Source organism: Xyrauchen texanus, chromosome 14 (genome assembly GCF_025860055.1).
Source record: "Xyrauchen texanus isolate HMW12.3.18 chromosome 14, RBS_HiC_50CHRs, whole genome shotgun sequence".
Classification (NCBI taxonomy): domain Eukaryota; kingdom Metazoa; phylum Chordata; class Actinopteri; order Cypriniformes; family Catostomidae; genus Xyrauchen; species Xyrauchen texanus.
In genome coordinates, this window is record NC_068289.1 from 16,672,153 (window position 1) to 16,694,980 (window position 22,828).

General features: G+C 41.6%; 1 protein-coding gene across 50 annotated transcripts; it reads right to left on the reverse strand.

Annotated features, from left to right (window-relative positions):
- Positions 1-582: 582 nt before the first annotated feature.
- On the reverse strand, positions 583-22,602 carry LOC127654780 (glutamic acid-rich protein-like). Of its 50 annotated transcripts, none has more exons than XM_052142164.1 (13): positions 22,383-22,602; positions 19,820-20,110; positions 11,669-11,917; positions 11,416-11,526; positions 11,084-11,125; positions 10,450-10,497; positions 7,737-9,124; positions 7,545-7,688; positions 6,975-7,022; positions 6,744-6,845; positions 5,995-6,600; positions 5,616-5,958; positions 583-2,362 (listed from the first exon to the last, which is right to left on the reverse strand). In XM_052142164.1, exons 1-13 carry the CDS (start codon positions 22,435-22,437, stop codon positions 2,328-2,330), a joined length of 3,462 nt encoding a protein of 1,153 aa, XP_051998124.1. In that variant the 5' UTR covers positions 22,438-22,602; the 3' UTR covers positions 583-2,327. The 50 variants fall into 50 exon arrangements, with proteins under 50 accessions (XP_051998124.1, XP_051998122.1, XP_051998110.1 ...); XM_052142162.1 differs by lacking the exon at positions 6,975-7,022 and adding an exon at positions 7,443-7,493; XM_052142150.1 differs by adding an exon at positions 7,443-7,493 and having other exon boundaries at positions 6,744-7,022.
- Positions 22,603-22,828: the final 226 nt, after the last annotated feature.

Sequence of the window (22,828 nt, forward strand, 5' to 3'; positions counted from 1 at the left end):
AGTGGCATAAAGTCATCCAACAGCAATGTGAAAAACTTGCACCAGGAGTGGCATGAAGTCATCCAACAGCAATGTGAAAGACTTGCACCAGGAGTGGCATGAAGTCATCCAACAGCAATGTGAAAGACTGGTGGAGAGCATGCCAAGACGCATGAAAGCTGTGACTGAAAATTAGGGATATTTCACCAAATATTGATTTCTGAACTCTTCCTAATTTAAAACATTAGTATTGTGTTGTTTAAAAATGAATATGAACTTGTTTTCTTTGCATTATTCGGGTCTGAAAACACAATCTTTTTAGTTATTTTGAGCAGTTCTCATTTTCTGCAAATAAATGCTCTAAATGACAATATTTTTATTTGGAATTTGGGAGAAATGTTGTCAGTACTTTATAGAATAAAACAAGAATGTTAATTTGACTATAAATAGTAAATCCAGAGAAACTGATAATTTTCCAGTGGTCTCTTAATTTTTTCCAGAGCAGTATATACGGTATATAATGGTACTTTTCTTAATATATGGCATGACAAAAACTGACCACAATTTCCCAGATTATAGAAATATAACAGAAACATTATAATGTTTTTGGTGTTTGATTAATGCATTGATAATTGTTCATCTTGTTCATGTTATGACACACTATGCACTGTTTATTTAACAGTGTATTTAATAATTTATCCTAATTAAATGACATCTTTTTTATTTTATTTTTTTCCAGCAATACCAGCTTTTAACAGCATAGCCAACTGTGCAGCTTACCAATAACTTTAATGCACTTTGTCTTCAATGGGGTGGCCTGATGACTTTGGAACTTTTTTTCCCCTTTTAAATACTGTATATCCATTTGGTGTTAACAGGCAGCCAACAGAACAAGTCCAACAAGTCTTGCTGCAGTCAGTCCCTGCTTTGCATGATTATTTCACTCCACACCTTCTTCCTTCTTGATCACTTGCTCTTCTTTGTCTTTCTCTGGCAATGGGGATTTCTTTAATTTCTTCAACATTTTCTCTTTCTATTGTTTCTCTTGGCCTTTCGGTTTTCATTTGACTACAAACACTAATTGGAGGTTTATCATTATCTCCCTTAGTGCTGACATTTTGTTCGCTTTCAGTATAAGTATGGAATTGTTGCTCATCTTTGGTCAGATCATTTTATATATCATCATCACAATCATAGTCCCTCAGTCCCAAACCATCACTTTCCAGTTCCACATGTTGTTGAATGCTCTTGTCCTCTTTTCTGCTTTTACTCCCTCTAGAACAATAATGCTATTAGTTGTGTCTTCTGAATCAATTCTTTCTTTCTCCTGATCTCTTAAAATAATGCCATCATTTGATGCTACAGTATTTGGAATATGACTTTAATTCTCTACACCTTGTTCCAGCTCACTGTTTTTGATCAACTGTCCTTCTTCCAATTTCTCCTGCTGCAGGGTGTTTTTATTATTTCTTTCCCTATCTTCTGTTATTTTTGATGACTTTTAAGTGTCTCCTTCAATTCAACTTCATAATTCACACTACTACTTTCTGTATAGCATTGTTTTTTCAAATCCTGCTCCCAATTTCCAAACTATTATTTTCCTCCATTACTTGTTTTGGGAGGCCCTGGTTCTCATTCTCATCTTTCTCGCCTCTGGCATAAACATGTTATTGTTTGTGCTGAATTAATTTGAATTCTTTTCATCCAAGTCTTTAATATGTTTAAGATTTTTTGAGTCTTTACTTTCTGGAGGATCATTTTGCTTCTTCATGCCTTATTCTGGCCCACCTCTCTTCATCCTGTCCATGATCATCATCTTCTTTTCACATCTTCTCCACAATCCTCTTTAGTTTCTCCTTCATTTTGCATAATATTTTTATTATCATTGATTGTTTGTTTCTTGTTCTTTATCGCTCATATCTGACTTCCCGGTGCAAGCCTGCTCTACTTCATTGGTGTGCTTCGACTTCTCAGTGTATTCGGTCGCTGGCAAGGGCATGTTGATCATTGTATTGTTTGGATCAGTTTCATACTCAGCCTTATTTTCTAAGTTAATTCCACTTTTTGACTCGGATATCTCTGGCAAGTGGTATTGTTTTTCTGGCATTTGTTCCTGTCGGACTTTCGTTTCTTTATTTGTGGCATACTTTCCTTTCTCCATTGGCTCCAGTCCTCGAAGTTCTTCTTCTTCATTTGCTTCTTAATCAGCATGAACACATCTATCACTTGATGTATCACCCTCATCAGTCTCTTTCTTGTCCTGGTCTTTTATAACAGTGTCATTACTTGGTGCAGTTGGGTTTAAAGCAGTCATACTGGAGGAATCTGTGTTGAAACTATTCTCAGTTTCACCTGTAATTAGGCCCCAGTTTATCTGGTGAATCTGTAACAAGATTAAACATGAGAGACTCATTCACTAATTCAAATTGTGTTGTAATTACTTTATCACACTACAACTTCTGAATTTGAACATTTGCATTTCAATGTGCTCACAAAGGTAACTAATCTGACAGTTGCTCAGCCAGAGCACTTGGAGCCCCCAAAGGTTAATGAAAAAATTGATTCCAAGCATCACCTAAATAATTAGTCTGAAGTGCCTAATTTATTAATTTGGCTTCTGTGCTGTTTTTCTGAAGAAAAGTTATTTTACTAAGCAAATTCATTTAGAAGAATCCTTCAGCAACAAGATATCATCGCTGATATGTAAACTAAATTTCATAGTTGACCTCTATGGGTGCTACGCAGTGATATACAGTACACTGTAAAAAGTGGTAATGTCCAATTGTTTCCTTAACCTCCTGAGACCCCTACGTGATTGATGTGCACGTTTTCCATTTCATAATTTTTATTTTTAACTAGTGGCATCTAATAAACAAGCAAAACAATTATAATATTCTAGAGCAAATAGTTTTCCTAAAAATGTATGTTCTCACATCAGGACTAAGTTGTGAAATTTTAAGAAATACCAAGCAATAGAAAGTCCCATTTTTTTCATCAAATAGTGTTTTATGTCTCCAGGAGTGTTGGTTATTCATGTTTTTGAGATGTTACATTACAGCTGAATAATTAATTCTTACTCAGTAATGTCCAGCATCATCAAATCACTGCCATGCTAAAACAAATTGTGAATGATAGAATTCTGAATCTATGTACCCATGTCTGCCAAAACATGTTGAGTGGTCAAAACTAGGGATGTGCCCGAAGCCGAATACCTTATTCGGAAAGGCACGGATAATGACTTCAAAACAAATAACACATTCATCAGAATAATATTACAAATATTTGTATGACTGCTTATCCAAAAAGCGAAAACTTTAAGCAACATTTGAAATAAACATATCCAAAATGACAACAAATGTATTAATCTGTGCAGCCAGTATTTCTAAATGGTAAATTTTGTGTCTAGAGCTTGTCAAGTATAAAATTAATTAAGATACGACATCATATACACGTTCCACTTCTTGAAATGTAATGTATCACATGATTCACAATAATTCATGTATTCATTTATAGCCTAAACCGGAGCACAATGTTCAATTCCTGACTTGAAGTGATTTAACATCGGAGCTCATCTTTCCATCTCTTAAAGTTGACCACATTTATATTCACATCAGCAAAGGTTTAAGGTTATTTACTGGTTAAGACTTTATTCCAAAAAAGTTCAAATGCTCCATAAAGGTTTAAATGCATGGAGTATTCATCTATTAGAAATATTCCTGCTATGTTCTTGTGCTCTGGTAAGGTGCAATATAAATTTAACATTATTATTATTATAATTATTACTATTATTAAACTAAATAATGGTGTCTTATCGTAAAAAATCCTGATAGACTTATGGGAATTTCACCTGTTTATATGCTATATTGATTTTAGTTTAATGTTTCAATTTGTATTTATTATTCACTGCAAAAATGTGTGCTTGACATCTCACACCTCCAGAATAATGTTGTTATACATGCACAGACAAACAATTATGTTTCATGCAAATATTAATATCTGAAATACCAGGAAGCAAAAGTTAACAACATAGTCCTCAGTTAATGTAGCCAACTAATTCTGCTTCATGTGGGAAAAATAATGAATAAAATAATATTTTTTAAATAATAATTGTATAATACTACTAATAATTATTATTATTAGTCTATTATTATGAAAATGCATATGCAAGGCATATTTTATTAGAAACTATAAATGTAAGAGTAACACTTAAATATGGGTGTTTCATTTAATGACGCACTTCCGGTTAAAGCCCCGCCCATACCCAGTTCTCTCTGAATACAGAGACAGATACATTTGTCATATGAACAGATACAAATACAGACAATGTTTCCGTTGCAAACCCCTAGTCCAAACATCGTCTGCAGTCTGAAACTGAACTTTTGTTCAGATTTTTAGGATTGAATGCATTTAGCTGCATAGAAAGCTATAGGATGCTCCCTTGCTCCCTATTTATAGAATGACTTAACATAGTGTGCTGTCTCTGTCTTCACTGGTCTCAGAAAAGTTTGAAATGTACCTAATTTTTATGTCAACGCCATAAAAGCCTCTGAACAACATTTTTAGCTTTTGGATGAACCCATTTATTCTCAATGTGAAAATGCATAGTAAATATATAGGAATGCATTAACTAATTGTAAAGGTTAAATAATGGGCAAGGAGGCGGCGAGAACTGGCTTTTCAATATAAATAATAGTTTAATAGTAAACTTAAAAGAAGACACAAACACACACATGACGGACATGTCCGTAAACGATCTCTCTCTCCCGCACGAACCCCTGCAGTCAGCCTTTAACCCTCACAGAGGCATAATTAGCCTAATACGGGACCGGGTGCGTAGGATCACGACCCGGCCCCGTCCTCCGCCCTGCCACACTAATTTTAATAAATGTTAATAACACCTTATCGTAGAGACTCTCACTAAGTTTATTTCAATCACTTTTGGCATCCTATAATATCTTAACTATATTTTATAATTTCAGATTTAATGTGCTTTGTAGAAAATTAACAGAGTACATTTTAAAGTTAAAATTTTAGTTCATGCCCATTTCACAAATGAATCTCTATAGCCTTTTCCAGCTGTCAAATTGGTCCCCCTTTGCACATCCATTGCAACATATCCATTCCTTCCTACAAACATCAAATAATTTGTTTCAGTATTACAGGGGTTTAGGAAGGTGTTCTTTCTGCCATCTAATGTTTTAGGAGAAAATAACTTCCAATAGGTCTTTTACCAACGGGCAATCTTCAGCCCTATTGTACACTATCATATAAAATCATGTTATTATTCTTATTTACTAACATATTACTAACAGGTGTTTTGCATTGTAGCTGCTATTATGTGTATTTTAGCATGGCTGGAAGCTGACCAATAAGCATCCAAAACGGTCTGTTTAATAATATACAGTATATGAACAAATATTCTTTTAAAGCAATTAACAAATGTATAAACATCTACCGATTTTTAACAAATATTTGGAAAAAGAGGAACAAAATCTGATATCTCCTTTTAAGTAAATGTAACAACAAAGTAATAAATGATATATCCCAATAATATATTTTATTTTAGACTCAAGAGTTATGCAGCGATTTGTCTGCCAAATTTTGTTTCTCCAGAAAAAACATATTGTGCATCTTACCTCCATTTTTCTCTCCATGGTTTACCTCTTCTGTTCTCTCTTCTTTCTCCTCCTCTTTTTTTTCTCCATGGTTTACCTCTTCTGTTCTCTCTTCTTTCTCCTCTTTTTTCTCTCCATGGTTTACCTCTTCTGTTCTCTCTTCTTTCTCCTCCTCTTTTTTCTCTCCATGGTTTACCTCTTCTGTTCTCTCTTCTTTCTCCTCTTTTTTCTCTCCATGGTTTACCTCTTCTTTCTCCTCTTTTTTCTCTCCATGGTTTACCTCTTCTGTTCTCTCTTCTTTCTCCTCTTTTTTCTCTCCATGGTTTACCTCTTCTTTTCTCTCTTCTTTCTCTCCATGGTTTACCTCTTCTGTTCTCTCTTCTTTCTCTCTATGGTTTACCTCTTCTGTTCTCTCTTCTTTCTCCTCTTTTTTCTCTCCATGGTTTACCTCTTCTGTTCTCTCTTCTTTCTCCTCCTCTTTTTTTTCTCCATGGTTTACCTCTTCTGTTCTCTCTTCTTTCTCCTCTTTTTTCTCTCCATGGTTTACCTCTTCTGTTCTCTCTTCTTTCTCCTCTTTTTTCTCTCCATGGTTTACCTCTTCTGTTCTCTCTTCTTTCTCCTCCTCTTTTTTCTCTCCATGGTTTACCTCTTCTGTTCTCTCTTCTTTCTCCTCTTTTTTCTCTCCATGGTTTACCTCTTCTTTCTCCTCTTTTTTCTCTCCATGGTTTACCTCTTCTGTTCTCTCTTCTTTCTCCTCCTCTTTTTTCTCTCCATGGTTTACCTCTTCTGTTCTCTCTTCTTTCTCCTCCTCTTTTTTCTCTCCATGGTTTACCTCTTCTTTCTCCTCTTTTTTCTCTCCATGGTTTACCTCTTCTGTTCTCTCTTCTTTCTCCTCCTCTTTTTTCTCTCCATGGTTTACCTCTTCTGTTCTCTCTTCTTTCTCCTCCTCTTTTTTCTCTCCATGGTTTACCTCTTCTTTCTCCTCTTTTTTCTCTCCATGGTTTACCTCTTCTGTTCTCCTCTTCTTTTCTCTCCATGGTTTCTCTTCTTTCTCCTTCTCCTCTTTTTCTCTCCATGGTTTACCTCTTCTGTTCTCTCTTCTTCTCTCCATGGTTTACCCTTCTTTCTCTCTTTCTCTCCATGGTTTACCTCTTCTGTTCTCTCTTCTTTCTCCTCCTCTTTTTTCTCTCCATGGTTTACCTCTTCTGTTCTCTCTTCTTTCTCCTCCTCTTTTTTCTCTCCATGGTTTACCTCTTCTGTTCTCCCTTTCTCCTCTTTTTTCTCTCCATGGTTTACCACTTCTTTCTCCTCTTTTTTCTCTCCATGGTTTACCTCTTCTTTTCTCTCTTCTTTCTCCTCTTTTTTCTCTCCATGGTTTACCTCTTCTGTTCTCTCTTCTTTCTCCTCTTTTTTCTCTCCATGGTTTACCTCTTCTTTTCTCTCTTCTTTCTCCTCTTTTTTCTCTCCATGGTTTACCTCTTCTTTTCTCTCTTTCTCCTCTTTTTTCTCTCCATGGTTTACCTCTTCTTTTCTCTCTTCTTTCTCCTCTTTTTTCTCTCCATGGTTTACCTCTTCTTTCTCCTCTTTTTTCTCTCCATGGTTTACCTCTTCTGTTCTCTCTTCTTTCTCCTCTTGTTTCTCTCCATGTTTTATCTCTTCTGTTCTCTCTTCTTTCTCCTCTTTTTTCTCTTCATGGTTTACCTCTTCTGTTCTCTCTTCTTTCTCCTCCTCTTGTTTCTCTCCATGTTTTACCTCTTCTGTTCCCTCTTCTTTCTCCTCTTGTTTCTCTCCATGTTTTATCTCTTCTGTTCTCTCTTCTTTCTCCTCTTTTTTCTCTCCATGGTTTACCTCTTCTGTTCTCTCTTCTTTCTCCTCCTCTTTTTTCTCTCCATGGTTTACCTCTTCTGTTCTCTCTTCTTTCTCCTCCTCTTGTTTCTCTCCATGTTTTACCTCTTCTGTTCTCTCTTCTTTCTCCTCCTCTTTTTTCTCTCCATGGTTTACCTCTTCTGTTCTCTCTTCTTTCTCTTTTTTCTCTCCATGGTTTACCTCTTCTGTTCTCTCTTTGTTCTCCTCTTTTTTCTCTCCATGGTTTACCTCTTCTGTTCTCTCTTCGTTCTCCTCTTTTCTCTCTCCATGGTTTACCTCTTCTGTTCTCTCTTCTTTCTCCTCCTCTTTTTTCTCTCCATGGTTTACCTCTTCTGTTCTCTCTTCTTTCTCTTTTTTCTCTCCATGGTTTACCTCTTCTGTTCTACCTTCTTTCTCCTCTTTTTTCTCTCCATGGTTTACCTCTTCTGTTCTCCCTTTCTCCTCTTTTTTCTCTCCATGGTTTACCTCTTCTTTCTCCTCTTTTTTCTCTCCATGGTTTACCTCTTCTGTTCTCTCTTCTTTCTCCTCTTTTTTCTCTCCATGGTTTACCTCTTCTTTCTCCTCTTTTTTCTCTCCATGGTTTACCTCTTCTGTTCTCCCTTTCTCCTCTTTTTTCTCTCCATGGTTTACCTCTTCTTTCTCCTCTTTTTTCTCTCCATGGTTTACCTCTTCTGTTTTCTCTTCTTTCTCCTCTTTTGTCTCTCCATGGTTTAACTCTTCTGTTCTCTCTTGTTTCTCTCCATGTTTTACCTCTTCTGTTCTCTCTTCTTCCTCCTCTTCTTTCTCTCCATGGTTTACCTCTTCTGTTCTCTCTTCTTTCTCTCTATGGTTTACCTCTTCTGTTCTCTCTTCGTTCTCCTCTTTTCTCTCTCCATGGTTTACCCCTTCTGTTCTCTCTTCTTTCTCCTCCTCTTTTGTCTCTCCATGGTTTAACTCTTCTGTTCTCTCTTCTTTCTCCTCTTTTTTCTCTTCATGATTTAAATCTTCTGTTCTCTCTTCATTCTCCTCCTCCTTTTTCTCTCCTGGTGTGAGGACATCCTCATTATTAGTCGTAGCTTTGTTTTTCTTATTTCCCAGACTCTCATCTTGCTGCTCAGATGACTTTTCCCTCTTTTCATCATTCTTTTCCATTATCTGTCTTCCCTCTTTCTTCTTTTGTTTCTGAACTTGTTCGCTCTGATCTAGTTCCAAATCCTGGTTCATCCTGATATCACTGAATTCTTCAGGGTTTTTTAAGGGTTCATTTCTCTCATTCTTTTCTTTGTCAGTTTCATCGGGTTTGCTACAATTGCTTTCTTTTGCTTTAAGTTCATTTTGACTGTTTTCATTTTTGTCTCGTTCTTTTACTTCATTTTCTGTGTCCTCTTTGTTTCTTTCAGTAACAGTAGATTCTGGACTCTGATGCAGAATATTTACCATCTCAATTTTTCCAGAGTTTTGTTTCTCCACTGGTTGACAAGAGTCCCTCGGTGTGCCAACAGTGCATTTTCGATTTTGTTCCTGCAAAAAATGTTTTCCCTTCACATGCGTTTCTCCCTCAATTTCAACTATATTCTCTGAGGGGATGTCATGATGAATCTGTATCTGCTCCCAGTGTTTCACAGCAATGGACTCTTTTGGTGAAGTAAGTCTGGAGTGACAAGGTATTGTGGCATCAGATGAACCTGAAACAATCCATAGGAAAACCTCAACCATCCTATCATCTTAAGAAATGTCACCCTCCTTTTGTCATTTGGGTCATTTTTGACCCATATTGAAAACCATAAAAATTAATTAGTGTACAACGGCAATAAACTTAGCAAACATTGGCCAAGAATGTCTCAATTTAAGTTGATTTCAATCACTTTTGGCATTCTAAAATATCTTAACTATAGTATAATCATTTCTGATTTGATGTGCTTGTAGAAAATGTTAGAGTACATTTTAGAGTTAAAATTAGAATTTCACAAATTAATCTCTATAGCCTTTTCCAGCTGTCAAATTGGCCTCCTTTGCACGTCCATTGCAACACATCCATTCCTTCCCACTAACATAAAATAATTTGTTTCAGTATTACAGGGCTTTAGGAAGGTGTCTTAATAGTTCTTTCTGCCATCTAATGTTTTAGGAAAAAATAACTTCCAATAGGTCTTTTACTAATGGAGGGCCTTCAATCCCATTGTACCCAATCATATAAAATCATGTTATTATACTTATTTACTAATATATTACCTGTTCAAAACTGGAAAAATACTCTCTCTTTCTCTGTGCATGTGGAGGTTCATGTGTGCACAAACCCCAGTTGAGTCTGCAATTTGTGGGAAAGGTGCAGTACCCAGTGAAGCAAGTCGGGGCAGTACAGAACAGAATGGCGTATGGGGCTACATTAGAGATCATTTGAAATATTTTTAGGTCTAATTTGATTCATAGATGTACAAAAAACTATTTAAAGCTTTAAAACTTCCAGAAAGTCAGAAGGAGAAAGGCCAAAACCCAGACAATGGAAGAAACAATTAATTTTAAATAGTTATTTCTCTTAAACAATTATATACAAAAATACAATTTCTTTTTTATTTTGTTAGATTTGATGGTCTTGACAAAGTCACAACTTTTGGTTATGCGATATTTATAACATATTCTTTACCTGTCAAAAATGACCCAAAGACAATAAAAAGGCAAAAGATTCAAACATCACATTCAAACAGCAATCCTTGAAGTGTCCCTTGCCAATTGCATCTGACCCTTTAGATAATTTAAGGGGTATCCACACATAGCGATTAGACAACTACAAATAGGAGTCAAGACAATGATGCTGATATCTTAGTTTTACCAGCAAACATCCCATTTGTGACAGCCCGCCAATAACATTAGGGCAGAGAGAAGAAGGAATGCCATGTAAGAACAACAACACTTCCTGATCTCTATCCATTTAATCGCTGTCAGTGTGAATGCCCCTTTTGAGTTCAGTGAATAGAAGCAGCAACACCAATAAGAAAATACATTTTGTTACCTGGTATATCCTCCGTTATGAGTTCTCTCAAAAGGTTATGGCGTTCACCTAGATTACAAAAGGATTTTTTTTTATTATATCTAAAATGCCCTGTTATGTAACAAACATTCATTAGAACATTACTGACAATGTTACTCAGATAAAATTGAGTTATATTTATTTGTATAGTGCTTTTCACAATACACACAGTTTCAAAGCAGCTTTACAGAAAATTAAACTGTAATGTCTGGTAATATTTGGCTATATATTATCTGCAATAAAAGTCATGTATTTAATGAATAGATTAAATGGTCTGCACTTATATAGCGTATTTTTTAACCTTAGTGGTTTCCAAAGTGCTTTACACTGTGTCTCATTCACACACACACACACACACACACACACACACACACACACACACACACACACACACACACACACACACTCACACTCCAATGACGGCAGAGCTGCCATGTAAGGTGCTAGCCTGCTATTGGGAGCAACTTGGGGTTCAGTGTCTTGCCCAAGGACACTTTGGCATGTAGAGTCACGTGGACCAGGAATCAAAACACAAACCCTGCGATTAGTGGCCAACCCACTCTACCACCTGAGCCTTTTAAGATACTTAAAAAAGTGTAAATTAAACCCATCTTACCATAGTCACAGTGCATTTTCTCTGGGTCAGACCTCCTTGCTACTAATACATGTAACAAACAAACACACACAAAAAAAGATCAAAACAATTTACATTTACATTTATGCATTTAGCAGACGCTTTTATCCAAAGCGACTTACAGTGCACTTATTGCAGGGACAATTCCCCCAGAGCAACCTGGATTTAAGTGCCTTGCTCAAGGACACAAGGGTGGTGGCTGTGGGGATCGAACCAGCGACCTTCTGCTTTAGCCCACTACGCCACCACCACTCCAATTTATAATCAATTTATAAATGTAATGTTAATAGATTTTAGAATGTAATGGCACTTACACTTTTCCTTTCTCCGCTTGTTGAAGGACAAAGCAAGCAATATGAGTAGAGTGACAATGAGGAGAAGTATGACTGTAAGAACCGGAGCGTTCACCGCAGCTGCTGCTCTGCCTGCGCACAAAAATAATCAACACCATCATGACGTGGTCACCACTGCTGATAACTTTAATTTATACACTGTATTTTTAAAAATGCAGTTCTCAATGAATATTTTAGCACACATCAAGATAAATACAACAATTTACTAGCAAACCTTTGTGGCAGTCTTTCAAAGTGAATTCTGTGCTTTTGCTGCTCACTTTGTTCTTCACAGTGCAAGTAAAGACTGAGTCCTGGTTCTCTTCCTGTTTGGCAACAGAAAGTTTTGGCCCATGACGACCAGAAAAATTTGGTCCATTCCATTCATAGCTTGGCTGAGTCTGCGAGTCCACTGAACATAGCAGAGTTTTTAAATCTGAAGTTTTGTCCACTTCACATGTCACTGTTGGCTCTGGCATAGCATCTAAGACACAAAAGCAGTTTTTACAAAAGTATTTAGAGACAGATAGATAGATACACTATATGGACAAAGGTATTGGGACACCTACACATTACACCTACATGAGCTTTTATGACATCCCATTCTAAATCCATAGGCATTAATATCAAGCTGGTCCCCCCTTTGCAGCTATAACAGCTTCCAATCTTCTGGGAAGTCTTTCTACAAGATTTGAGTGTGTCTGTTGGAATTTTTGCCCATTCTTCCAAAAGAGCATTTGTGAGGTCAGACACTGATGTTGGACGAGAGGGCCTGGCTCGCAATCTCTGTTCTAGTTCATCCCAAAGGTGTTCGATAGGGTTGAGGTCAGGGCTCTGTACGGGCCAGTCAAGATCTTCCACACCAAACTCATCCAACCATGCCTTTGTGGACCTTGCTTTGCACACTGGGCACAGTCACGCTGGAACAGAAAAGGGCCTTCCCCAAAATGTTTCCACGAAGTTGGAAGCATAGAATCTTCCAAAATGTCTTGGTAAGCTGAGGCATTAACATTTCCCTTCAGTGGAACTAAGGGGGCCTAGGCCAACCCCAGAAAAACAACCCTATAGTTCTCTTACGAGAGGTTCTCTCGTATTGCGTAAGCTAGCTTACGCTACGGGAAAGATTAATCTTTTCTGAGATATTGAAGCCAAAAAATTATCCTTAATTTTGTATCATTTGTCAACGCAGTGCAGCAACTGCAGACCTTGAGCGGGCTAGCTAGCGAGCTCATTGGTTGCTCTGCGGCAACTGCTGCAGCCTATAGATCGAACATGGGCGAACTTCGCGTCCAATGAGAGGCGTCCGCGCGCTTACTGCATCAAAGCCCGCCAAAATGGCCGTGGCTAGAGTGCATACAAGCGTAGTTCGTAGGCTGGAACCCTGATTTTCATCTCTTCAGCGAAGCTCTTCACATCTCTGAACTGGAAGCCGCATCGCCGTTCGAGGGGCATCTAGCAAGCTTGGACAGCGCTCGAAGAAGCCGGCCGTCTCCGCCACCTTCAGCCATCCTGCGAGTTACGCCATCCGGCGACGTATCCTTTTTTAGAGCAAGCTAGTTCTTAACGAACTTCACAAAAGAGTAACGAGCGTCTTTTTTAAGATGCCTCGCACCACTTGCGCTTCATGCCGCGCCCCTCTCAGCGCCGGAGACCGCCACATCATCCTGGGGCATGCAGAGCTCGCCCTCGCTGAAGGCGGATGCGACCTCTGCGAGGAGCTTCCGATGTCGACCCTGCGGGCTCGACTCGAAGCGCTCAGGACCGAAGCCGCCGCGCCGCCTTCCTTTCCGCCGCGCAGGAAAAGCGCCGCTCCCAAAGGCTGCCAGAACCGGTGATAGAAGCGACTGCCTCGCCGGAGCCTCTCCCTCGAAGCATCGCTCTCACCCTCCCCGCCCCGAACGCCGCAGTTGCCGCCCAGCGGCCGCGACTCGCGCCATCTCGGAGGACGAGGCGGAGGATAAGGGCTGTTCCATCATGGCTTCGGACAGCGAGGAGTGGTCAGGCTCCCACGTCTCCTCCTCGGCCCAGGAATCCAGCAGGACCCGCGCCGGAGTCGAGGGGAACTAACACGCCTCCTCACACAGGCCGTCGACCGCCTCGGGCTCGAGTGGTCACCGCCCCTGAGCAGGCTCCCAACAAACTCGACGGCTGCTTTCTTCAGAGCCGTCGCCGCGCAACACCCGTGGCCGGGCCGCTCCTTCCTGCCGGAACTCCACACTGAGCTTGCAAAGTCGTGGAACGCGCTTTCTCGGCCAGGATCCGTTCCCACGTCTCCACCCCTCTCGCTTCGGTGGACGGCGCCACCGAGAAGGGCTACTCCTCCATCCCCCGGTCGAGGATTCAGTAGCAGCACACCTTTGCCCGCCCTCCGCGAGATGGCGGTCTAAGCCAGTGCTCCCGTCTAAGGCCTGCAGAGTGACTTCCGCCTATGTTAGCCGCGCCTATTCCAACGCCGGCCAAGCCGCATCTGCTCTGCACTCCATGGCCGTCTTACAGATCCTCCAAGCGGACCTTCTTCGGGAGTGGGATGAGAAAGGCAGGCACCCAGAGGCTGTTACAGATCTAAGAAGCGCGACGGACCTCGCCCTTGGCGCCACCAAAGCTGCAGCCCAAGCTCTAGGGAAGTGCATGGCCTCGCTGAATGTGACCGAGAGACACCTGTGGCTAACGCTAGCCGACATGGGAGAAGCAGAGCGCTCCACGTTCCTCAATGCACCGCTCTCTCCGACCGGTCTCTTCGGCTCCGCGGTGAGTAGCATTGTTGACCGCTTTTCAGAAGTCCAGAAAGCCACCCAAGCCATGAACCTCTTCCTGCCGCGTCGCTAAGCTCCTCTGCAGGCCGCCCAGGTGACCAGCCTCCTGCACGAGCCTCTTCACAGCGCCCAGCTCAACAAAGTCAGACTTCTCAGCGTCGACAGGGCAGCCGCCCTCGATCAGGCTCAGACAGCCGCCGCAGACCGCCGCCCCGCGGGCCTCGGTCTAAGGTTGCGCTGAAACCTGAGCAACCGAAGTCCTCCTAGCCTTGTTGAAAAAACGACGGCTCAGTCCCGCCCACGGCCGGACCACCGTCAAAGCTTCGCCCCTGTCAGTCCCCTCTCTCAGGCTACTACAGTGGTGGATTCAGCAGCCAACAAGCCGGTGATACTGCCCGCTTGCCTGCACTCAAACGCCGTTTTCACGGCGACCCAAAGAAATCTTGTAAAGAGCAAACATGCCTTATGTATAGAAAATGTGCCCACAACCCAGTGTTCACCCCTACACACAAGCATTACACTTCCCGTGTTCCTATGAGAGCCCACTCACATAAAGCGGACACAGCCCGCTCGAGTGTTAGAGTCAATAAACGCGCTCACGAATACGTCGCGGCGCCCATTCTCTGCCCGCTCTGTCACACGGCCAGCAAACACTTCTCTGTATGTAAGTCCCGTGCCCGTGACTATGCTCGCGCATCACTTAACAGATGTGACTCTTTCCCCATTCACCTCAATCGGGAAGTCACTCACAGAACAGCCTGTCCCTGCTGTCTGCGAGCAGTCATGCATAAGCACAGTAAGCGCGCTCACACATTCTGTTCAGCGCGCTGTGTGCAGCAATCAGGGCCATTTGGTCATTCACCCTCTAGCGTTACACTTCAAAGCGTGGGAAGCTATCCCAGGGATATCCAAATGGGTGTTAAACACAATAAAACAGGGCTATTTGCTACAGTTCGATCGCCGCCCTCCTCGCTTCAGAGCACGGCTCGAAACTATTGTGAACACGGAAGCAGCCTGCATGCTTCGTTCAGAAATAGCAAACCTTCTGTGCAAAAGGGCCATAGAGAAAGTGCCGCCTTCGCTGAGCGAGTCGGGGTTTTACAGCCGTTATTTTCTTGTTCCCAAGAAAGACGGCGGCCTCAGACCAATATTAGATCTCAAGGGTTTGAACAAGGTGCTTGCAAAAAGACCGTTCAAAATGCTTACAATCAGGAAACTCCTCGCGCATACACGCCAGGGGGACTGGTTTATCGCTCTCGATCTGAAAGATGCCTACTTTCAGATTCAGATAAATCCCGTCACAGGCCATTCTTGAGATTCGCCCGACGGCCAGGTTTATCAATACACCGTCCTTCCGTTCGGCCTGTCTTTAGCACCCGTACTTTCACAAAGTGCATGGATGCGGCGCCGCACCCCTGCGGAATCAGGGCTTGCGAATTCTGAACTATTTGGACGACTGGCTGATTATGGCACAGTCACATACGGAGCTTCTGTCTCACAGAACAGTTCTCCTCAGCCATCTGAACAGTTTGGTCTTGCAGTCAATTGGACCAAGAGCTCACTACAGCCCAGTCAGGCAATTTCCTTCCTTGGAATAGAACTAGACTCCGTGGCAATGACGGCTCGCTTATCTACACAGCGCGCGCGCCGTGTTCAGCGACTAGCCGCGTCCTTTCAGATGAACAGCCTCACGCCTCTGAAAAAATTTCAGAGAGTGCTAGGTTACATGGCCTCAGCCGCAGCAGTACTTCAGCTGGGTTTACTGCGCATGCGCCCGCTTCAGCATTGGCTAAACACCCGCGCGTCTCGCCAGGCTTGGGCCACAGGCCGCCAGCCGTTCAAGGTGACTCAGACCTGTATTTCAGCTCTGCAGCCCTGGACAGTGGCCGAATAGTATCAGCAAAAGTCATCTCGACAGACGCGTCCAACACGGGTTGGGGCGCGGTCTGCGAGGGCTCTCCGGTTTTTGGCCTATGGTCAGTTCAGGAAAAGCTCCTTCACATAAATTGTCTGGAAATGATAGCAGTCGAGTACGCGCTTGTGCGCTTTCTCCCGGTCATTCAGGGTCACCACGTCCTGGTCCGTTCGGACAACAGATCTGTGGTATCCTACCTAAACCGTCAAGGCGGTGTCAGATCCAGGAACCTCTTCCATCTGACGAAACGCATACTGAGTTGGTCCCAGTGCCACCTGCGCTCGCTGAGGGCGACGCACGTGCCAGGCCACCTGAACGACGGCCCAGACAGACTGTCAGGAGACAATATTCCCCCAGGGGAATGGTCCCTGCATGCTCAAACAGTCCAGAAGTTATGGCGCATATTCGGCAGAGCAGAGATAGACCTCTTTGCGTCAGAAGAGAACTCTCACTGCCCAATATTTTTCTCGAAGCGAGGACGCAGCTGGCCCAGGACTGGCCCAACCGCCCGCTTTACGCATTTCCCTCCGTCTCGCTATTGCCACAGGTAATGCAGAGGATCAGGAAGCAGCGTCACTCGGTGCTCCTCATAGCCCCGCGTTGGGAGAATCAGACATGGTTCCCGGAGCTTACGCAGCTGTCACTGACAGCGCAGTGGCCCATCCCAGTGAGAGCAGATCTCCTCTCTCAAGCTCGCGGCACGATCTGGCATCCCCACCCAGAGCGCTGGGCGCTGCACACGTGGGTGATCAACGACTACCCGTCGCTCTGCCAGAAGGGGTAATAAACACCATCATACACGCTAGAGCCCCTTCCACGAGAAGACTCTATGCGTCAAAATGGTCTGTGTTTTCAAAATGGTGCACCGACAGAGACCTGGACCCACGGACATGTGGGGTGTCGTCGCTGCTCGTGTTTTTACAAGAGCTGCTGGATAAGGGCAGATCCCCATCCACGCTCAAAGTGTATGTGGCGGCCGTCGCGGCGTTCGCCGAACCCCTGCACGGCCAGTCACTGGGAAAAACGAGCTGGTCATCCGGCTTCCTCAAGGGAGCTAGAAGGATGAACCCCGCGCCCCCATTGGTTCCTATCTGGGATCTTTCTATAGTTCTCGAAACTATGAAAGCCCCCTTTCGAACAGCTTCAATCCGTGGATTTGAAATACCTTTCACTCAAAACCGTTTTTCTGACTGCCCTGTCATCAGTCAAACGTGTGGGAGACCTTCATGCGCTGTCTGTCAGCGCTGCGTGTCTTGAGTTCGGACCAAGTGACTCCAAGGTCATTTTAAAGCCTAGACACGGCTATGTTCCCAAGGTGATCGGTACTCCTTTCAGAGCACAGGTCATTTCCCTATCGGCGCTGCCAGCATCCGATAGCGAACGCGACGCCAATCTCCTTTGCCCAGTCAGAGCACTGAGATTGTATACTGCGCGCTCCGCCTCTTTCAGACGCTTTGAGCAGCTTTTCATTTCGTTCGGAGGGCGCACCAAAGGTCTCGCCGCCTCGAAACAGACACTGTCTAGATGGATAGTGGACGCTATTGCTGCCGCATACGCGTCAAAAGACCTGCCATGCCCGTTGGGCATTAGGGCTCACTCCACTTGAGGCATGGCCTCATCGTGGGCATGGTCCAGCGGGATTTCCATTCACGACATATGTGTGGCAGCAGGTTGGGCTTCCCCCTCCACCTTTGTCAGATTTTACAATCTGGAAGTGCCCGCCCTGCAGGCAAAACTACTAGCGGTTTAATACACTACAGCTCCCCTGGTGAGCTGCACTGATGGGACTCATTCCACACAGACCGGCACCGCCGCTCTGTCGTTCCCTTCCCACTATGTGCTTATGTATTACACACACACTGGCCCGCACTCTTGCCGGCTAAATATTATTTCCCCACTCACAAGGGCTCCCCCGGGTCCCCCCACCCCCGGGGCTCATGCAATGGATGCTTGGCGCGCACGGCGTTGACAATGGGTTCCCGTAAGCGTAAGCTAGCTTACGCAATACGAGAGAACCTCTCGTAAAAGAACGAATCGGTTACCTAACGTAACCTCGGTTCTCTCTAGATGAGGGAACGAGTATTGCGTAGCCGGCCGTGCTTCGCGCCGCAGTCGACTTTCGCTTCATTCAATGAAAACCAGGGTTCCAGCCTACGAACTACGCTTATATGCACTCTAGCCACGCCCATTTTGGCGGGCTTTGATGCAGTAAGCGCGCGGACGCCTCTCATTGGACGCGAGTTCGCCCAAGTTCGTCTATAGGCTGCAGCAGTTGCCGCAGAGCAACCAATGAGCTCACTAGCTAGCCCGCTCAAGGTCTGCAGTTGCTGCACTGCGTTAACAAATGATACAAAATTAAGGATAATTTTTTGGCTTCAATATCTCAAAAAAGATTAATCTTTCCCGTAGCGTAAGCTAGCTTACGCAATACTCGTTCCCTCATCTAGAGAGAACCGAGGTTAAGTTAGGTAACCGATTCGTTTTATCCCTCCTCCACCAAAGTTTACAGTTGGCACAATGCAGTCAGGCAGGAAACATTCTTCTGGCATTCGCCAAACCCAGACTCCTCTATCAGACTACCAGATAGAGAAGCTTGATTCGTCACTCCACAGAACACGTTGCGGCGTGTTTTACACCACACCATCCGACGCTTGGCATTGTGCTTGGTGATGTAAGGCTTGCATACAGCTGCTTGACCATGGAAACCCATGCCATGAAGCTCCCGGCACACAGTGTTTGTGCTGATGCTAATGTCAGAGGAGGCTCAGAACTCTGCAGTTACTGAGTCAGCAGAGCATTGGCGACTTTTACGCACTATGCGCCTCAGCTCTCGCCGACCACGCTCTGTAACTTTACGTGGAATGCCACTTCGTGGCTGAGTTGCTGTGGTTCCTAAACGCTTCCACTTTGCAATAATACCAATTATAGTTGATCGTGGAATATTTAGGAGGGAAGAATTTTTATGAACTGACTTGTTGCAATGGTGGCATCCTATTACAGTATCACGCTCAAATTCAGTGAGCTCTTTAGAACGACACATTCTTTCACAAATGTTTGTAAAGGCAGACTGCATGGCTAGGTGCTTGATTTTATACACCTGTGGCAATGGAACTGAATGAAACACCTGAATTCAATGATTAAGATGTGTGGCCCAATACTTTTGTCCATATAGTGTAGGTATTGAATGAAATATCTGCCAGGTATCCCATTCTGAGATAATTGCATCGGCCTATAACCATACTGGCTTGGCTGCCCATTGAGTCAACTTTGACAACTGACAATGTTCTGTCTTTTCAAATATTTTTGTGAATTTTGACTAAATGTTGTGTAAAAACGTTATATCAATAAATTGTATTGCAATGTTTCTGTAATGTATCAGCCATCGTCCACCTTGATCTACAGATAACAATATCAGGGTATAATATTACAACTAGGTTTAATAACTGTACTTTCTCAATCCCATCATTTGCATTTCCTCTGTGCCTCTAGGTCTCATGTGTTATGCATTACATTAACTACAGCAAGTCCTTTCTTACAGATTATTAACTGAACAAGTTTCAGAAGTGCAACAATTTCGTTAAGTATATAAAAAATGCAGTTTAGTCTGAAATATTGAATTTCACCAAGTAATATAGCCTTGTTCCTTGTTTCCAATGTGGCACATTCATAAATTATAGCGGCTCTGCAAATGATGGTTTGTTATGTAGAGCTAACTTACCCAAGACTATCAAAGTATGTTCTGATTTCTGAGCCTGTCCAGCGATCAAAATCTCAGACTGATATTGGCCACTGTCTTGGATGTTCAACTTTGTTATTGTGAGCTGTCCTGTTTCAAAATCAAGAACTACACGTCCTTTAAATGAGCCGTACTCATTCACCACTCTCTGGTCATAGTCCATAATGATGTTGCTATTGTGTTTCCACATTATTTCTACAGGCATTCCATGAATGTTTGGGGTTAATGTCATTTGTTTTCCATTCTCTCCAAAGACTTCACAGAAAACAAAATCTAAGAGAGAGAAAAAAAAGACACAACTTCTTAGAAATGAGTCCAGATCTGTGGGTGAACATGTCCCACATACAGTAAAATGTGACCCAAGTCAAAAGAATATTACGCATAAAGAAAATGGAGTGTATGGTGATATTATTATCAGAACAATTAAGCACCCCCTCCAGTTCTGTGATGGAGACAGCATTTTCACAAGACACGAAACCACAGATTACATTCATTACAGCTCTTTTCCATGTGCATACAGACCTAAACAGAATTGATGTACATCAGACACTTTTCGTCTTTTGACAGTGGTTTTGGGAGCTTTAACACTTCTAAATACAACAGAAATATTCTGGGCTTAATTCAAGTTAAAGGGAACATTCACCCAAAAATTTTAATTCTCTCATTATTTACTCCCAGATGTGTATTACTTTCTTTCTTCAGCAGAATACAAAGGAAGATTTTTTTAATATCTCAGCTCTGTAGGTCCATATAATGCAAGTGAATGGTGACCAGATCTTTTAAGCTTCAAAAAGCACATAAAGGCCACATAAAAGTGATATATATGACTCCAGTGGTTTAATCCAGTAATTTAATCAATATTTAATAATAAGAGAGCTTAGGAGGGCTTTTTGAAAGTGGAGATTTGTGGTAAAAAGGATTGAAATATTAATCTGTTTTTCACTCAAAGTGGTTGGATCGCTTCAGAAGACACATTCAACCACTGCAGTCATATGGATAACTTTTATGCTGCCTTTGTGTTTTTTTTTTTTTTTTGTTGCTTCAAAGATCTGGCCACTTTTATTGTATGGACCAACAGAGATGAGATATTCTTCTAGAAAGATATTCTTCTTTGTTTGTGTTCATCAGAAGAAAGAAAGTCATACACATCTGGGATGGCATGAGGGTGAGTAAATGATGAGAGAATTAAATTTTTGGGTCAATTATCTCCCAATTGACAGCATGTGGCATATTGTTGATTACCACAAAAAATAAATTCGATTTGTCCCTCATTTTTTTTTTAAACAAAAAAAAAATCAAAAATCAATTGCAGTTCAGCACTTACAATGGAGGTGAATGGTGACCATTTTTGGAGGGTTTAAATAGGCATAAATGTGAAGCTTATAATTTTCTAAAAGTGCTTACATAAATTTTTCTGTTGTGTTAAGATGTAAAGTTGTTTAAATCATCATTTACTGGGATTACAGGGTTTACAGTGTTATGTCGTCAGGTTAGAGTTATGGTTAAATTAGATATGACTTTATACAGGCAATGATAGTAAACAATTTTATCACACTTAAATCATGTTAATACACATATTGTTTACATCTTGTGGCTATACTTGTGAAGTATTTTATTGTTTACAAATTGGCCCCATTCACTTCCATTGTAAGTGCCTCACTGTAACCCAGATTTTAGCCTTTTTTTCTAAAGAAAATGAGGGGCAAATCGAAACAAAAATACTGTTGATTAATACTGTCGATTTGTAGTGAACCCGGAATATTCCTTACAGAATTTAACGTTTTATAATTATGGGGAATAACCATGATAATCTGTTTGGATTAAACATATAGGGCAGATATTATATAAGTTATATAATATATAGATATTAATATGAAAATGTATTATTATTATTGGTTTATTGCTATTCAAGGCAGTCTACTGTGTGTTTGTTTCCCTGTCTACTGTGAATATGAAAGGGGGTAAATGTGAAGGATTTGGCAAGTGGATTATGAAGAAGAAAAAAGATTCATAATTTTGTTGTAGTTAATTTGGTAAAGCCTGTTTTTGGTATTATGATTAAAATATTGAAATTGTTCTGATTTTAATTTACAGAGTATTTCATATATTATAGCAGATTTTAAATGGCTTAATTATTGATCTGGAAAACATCAAAGCATTATGCACACTAAGTTGTTTCTCTATGAGAGAGGTTGTGTGTTTCGTAGAGTGCACATCAAATAGTTTGCATAATACTCATCGTCAAGTGAAAGTCTTTCATTCAGTCCAGATTCGCTCTAAAACACTTCAATAACTTACACGAATAGTTAACGTTCAAATACATTTTTTTCTTCATTTTTTTAAACTTGTTAATCATGCCTCTACTATACCTTCACAATTGAACTACTATCTAAAATGGTTGAAGCCAATTCCAGCATATAAACGTCGATTTACAGGTTTCTGTGATTATGATTTCTGTGACATCGCGTTCATTGCACCGGGAAAATAATACAGCCTAAAATTACTTTCCGTCCACCCCATTATAAAAAGATTCTTCCGGACTTACCTTGAACAAAACTGACACATGTAATATAAAACATTATGAAGTTAGTAACTGCCATCTTCTCTTCTATGTTTTTGTTTCTTTTTATCTTTGAATAGCGAGTTCAAATGTCAAAACTCTTACTGCTCGAATCTCGAAAATGCAGGCATAAAAACACAACTAATAAATATTAAAAAAGTTTCTACATTGTTTTTAGGCAAATTAGAAATGAAAGAACCCCGATAAAAACTATCCGGAAGTAACCAGAAGACATTGTGGGCGGAGGAAGAAAGGTAACCAACACACCTTTGATCAATCATTTTACCCTCTGTCGCCACCTTCTCATCCCCACCAGATGGCAGCACAGCTCTTGCATTATTTTTTAGGCGCTTCATGAAGAAGCTGCTGTTAGGAATTTAAAGGAATAATTTACCCAAAATTAAAAGTCTCCAATCATTTACTCACCCTCA